Here is a 3,496-nt window from a genome sequence, read left to right on the forward strand (position 1 = left end):
AAACTAGACAACAGACAAGTAATAAGTAAGTGAAAGTTGAATGATGACTGATTTTATTGGTGGAGTAGTAGTAGAGTAGTTGACAGACCTCCCAATTCTGGCACCCATCTATCTGACTATCTTCCTCACTTGGTTTGAGAAAGTTGAATGAGTTAGATAATCATGGGTCCCATCAACTGAATGATCCTTGCTGAGTATCAAACCAATTGGACATTGGTATTTTAATTGATAAGCTCGACATCCAATTAAAAAACCCAAACCAACCAGCTATTAGCCTCTATTGTTGTAAACTATGAAAACACGTCAATGTGCCATATGATGCTCTTGGACATGGCCATCCTAGTTTATTTTCCATCAATCCCATTCTGGTGTTGTAATTACTCATATCCACAAAAATGTGTATTAATCCACTGTTGAAAATAGTCCCCAACAAATAAACAGTTTTCTCCTACTTGACATTGGGCTAAAAGAAAAAATAAAGTAGGAACCAATGGGCTTGCGGCTGAGAACCACAGACAGGGTAGGGAAGTAGTAAAAACAAACTAACATTTTTGGTGTCTTTATATAATTTTGTGACCACAAGAAAAATAAATATATATGTATATACTATATATAGAAAAATGAAGACTTATCCTTTAAAACAAGTCTTCATTCCTATAATATATTTCATAATTTATCCACCTTCTCCATACAGTATTTTTGCTCCCTTCCTACCTCCTGCTCATCCTCACAGGGGCTTCTTGTCTCTCTCCAGGCTAGAAAATCGAGTGAAGCATGGGTGACTGGAGCTTTCTGGGGCGGCTGCTGGAGAATGCTCAAGAACACTCCACTGTGATTGGAAAGGTGACCCATTGACAGTTGAATTATTGAAATTATAACCCCCTTTTTCTCAGATAATCCTTTGCTCACAATAACTGCTCCGATTTTGTAACCTCTTCAGGTTTGGCTGACCGTCCTCTTCATCTTCCGAATCTTGGTGCTGGGTGCAGCAGCCGAGGAGGTCTGGGGTGATGAGCAATCTGACTTCACCTGTAATACCCAACAGCCTGGTTGTGAGAACGTCTGCTATGACGAGGCCTTCCCCATCTCCCACATCCGTTTCTGGGTGCTGCAGATCATCTTCGTCTCCACGCCTACCCTCATCTACCTGGGACATGTGCTGCACATTGTCCGCATGGAGGAGAAAAGGAGGGAAAGGGAGGACGAGCTAAGAAAGGCAGGACGGCACCAGGAGGACCATGACCCTCTGTACCACAATGGAGTTGGAGATGGAGGTGGTGGTGGGAAGAAGGAGAAGCCACCGATCCGTGACGAGCACGGGAAGATCCGGATCCGTGGGGCATTACTGAGGACGTACATCTTCAACATCATCTTCAAGACCCTGTTCGAGGTGGGCTTCATTCTGGGACAGTACTTCCTCTATGGGTTTCACCTGAGGCCGCTCTATAAATGTGGTCGCTGGCCCTGCCCCAACGTTGTGGACTGCTTCATCTCCAGGTTAGAGCCACCATCTATTGTAGGATTTGTTTATTTCAGTTGTTTCACTGATTTTCTTCTTGTTTGTCTGTGTGGTTCATTGGCAGTTCTCCTATCCACTGAAACTTTTTCATGTCCATTTGATTCATTTGATCAATTGTGACAAACCATGCCATTACTGTTGCTATGCCTGTCGAGCTTTCTGAATAATGTGCTCCTTAGCTTATTTAGCTAGTTAGCTAGGCATGGTAATGATTGCAGATAATGTTACAGCAGATAAACATACTGTTAAAAACATTTAATATAAATAGTATTTGTTTTTATTCCTGAATTAAAGAGGAACTCCACACTACACATAATCACATAGTTTCCTGTTGGCTTATTATGTTAATACAGATGACTTTTCCTCCAATCCACATATTGTGTGCAGATTTGTACGCATTCCCTTTTATATAAAGGTTCATTTCAGCCAAATTCTCTGATCCCTCCCTAACCCTGACATAAACTCTATATATTTTGTTCATTAAACTCTTACAACTGCAGTAGCAGTTGCTGTGTCGTGACTGTCAAAGCCATGCTGGATTCTTTCCAACACAAACACAGAAAGCACACATCCCGTTTGGTAACATAACCACAAGCCTACGCCCCATAGAGCCATTTGATCACCCCAACACTCCCTACTACTCCATATGTTTTAATATGATGTGAGGGAGAGATCTAGCAAAATTTGAGTGTGCACTTACTTTTTAAAACTATTTTTGTTCAATTGTTGTTGCAGGCCTACTGAAAAGACAATCTTCATCATCTTCATGCTGGTGGTTGCCTGTGTGTCTCTGCTCCTTAACATGCTGGAGATCTACCACCTGGGCTGGAAGAAAGTGAAGCAGGGGGTCACCAATGAATTTGTACCCGACAGTGATTCGCTGATGATGGGTGCAGATGAGCCCGGAGACGCGGAGACGATTCCTGAGCAGAACGCTCCGTCAGTACTTGACTGTTTGCCGGCGTATGCCAGGGTGAGTGTAGTGGGGGCAGATGGAGGATCCTACAGTACAACTGAGGTCTCCTTAAACCCTAACATGGCAAACGCCCCTGTCAAGATGGATGGCACAGCATTCCACCCAGATGACTTCCTGTTAGAAACCTCTTATTATGGCAGCGGTGACAAAGGGAGCAGTGGGAGCCGTGGGCAGCTGACGCCGGTGGAGCAGAACTGGAGCAACATGGCGCTGGAGCTCAACAATCTGGATGGAAAAAACTCCTCCTCCTCGTATCCGCCTCCTCTTCCTTCTCCTCCCATCTCCAACTCCTCCTATCCACATGAGGAGTCAAATCCATCACCTCCTCAAGGGGAGCAACACTCCACATATCCTACACTTCCTCGTAATACCCCTCTTTACCAGCCCTCAGAGGCGGAGATGGATGAGGAAAACACGGCACCGTGTACACTCCCATATGACGACTTCACAGTGGTTACCAAAGCGGAGATGCATCAGCCTCCTGCTGCCACGGCGACAGACATCCGGAAGCCAAGACGGGCCAGCAAGAGCAGCAGCGTCCGAGCACGCCCTGATGACCTGGCAGTGTAGCTAAAACACACACTCACACATTACCACAAGCATGCATACATGCTGTATACACATATGCAATTTTCCCACACACGCACAATGTATTTAACCACACACAATCATGCCCTCCAGCAAAAGACTGATGTCTGAAAGACAGATGTTAACCCATAGAGATCAAGCTGGAGTTGGTCACTTATTTTAATCTCACAACTATTGAACCAGAGGAAGGGATAAAAAGAGTTTGGCCAAGTTGCACTAATGGCACCATGCTGATGCCCAATCTGCATATTAGTAACAATATGTCAACTCTTAAGACACCAGCTCATAGAGACTTTGCAGGTGTGTCAAAAAATCTCCTAGCAACACATCTGGAGTCATTTTGGAGAATTCAGTGGAAAGATTGCTGTGAACACGACATCCATTTCCATTAAATGTCAATCAATCAAAACACT

The 3,496-nt window shown here is 44.3% G+C and overlaps 1 protein-coding gene across 2 annotated transcripts; it reads left to right on the forward strand.

Moving 5' to 3' along the window:
* Positions 1 to 774: 774 nt before the first annotated feature.
* On the forward strand, positions 775 to 3,065 carry LOC133976492 (gap junction alpha-3 protein-like). 2 transcript variants are annotated; one of them, XM_062414712.1, is made up of 4 exons: positions 775 to 843; positions 941 to 1,497; positions 2,255 to 2,526; positions 2,590 to 3,065. In XM_062414712.1, the coding sequence occupies exons 1-4, from the start codon at positions 775 to 777 to the stop codon at positions 3,063 to 3,065; spliced, it is 1,374 nt and encodes a 457-aa protein (XP_062270696.1). The 2 variants fall into 2 exon arrangements, with proteins under 2 accessions (XP_062270696.1, XP_062270695.1); XM_062414711.1 differs by having other exon boundaries at positions 2,255 to 3,065.
* Positions 3,066 to 3,496: the final 431 nt, after the last annotated feature.

This window comes from Scomber scombrus, chromosome 24 (genome assembly GCF_963691925.1).
Source record: "Scomber scombrus chromosome 24, fScoSco1.1, whole genome shotgun sequence".
Lineage (NCBI taxonomy): Eukaryota > Metazoa > Chordata > Actinopteri > Scombriformes > Scombridae > Scomber > Scomber scombrus.

Bases quoted from the DNA above. Each gene is read 5' to 3' on its own strand.
- LOC133976492 (XM_062414711.1), top strand. From the start codon at position 775: ATGGGTGACTGGAGCTTTCTGGGGCGGCTGCTGGAGAATGCTCAAGAA. The intron at 844-940 runs GTGACCCATTGA...TAACCTCTTCAG, and splicing joins ACTCCACTGTGATTGGAAAG to GTTTGGCTGACCGTCCTCTT. The intron at 1,498-2,254 runs GTTAGAGCCACC...TTGTTGTTGCAG, and splicing joins GTGGACTGCTTCATCTCCAG to GCCTACTGAAAAGACAATCT.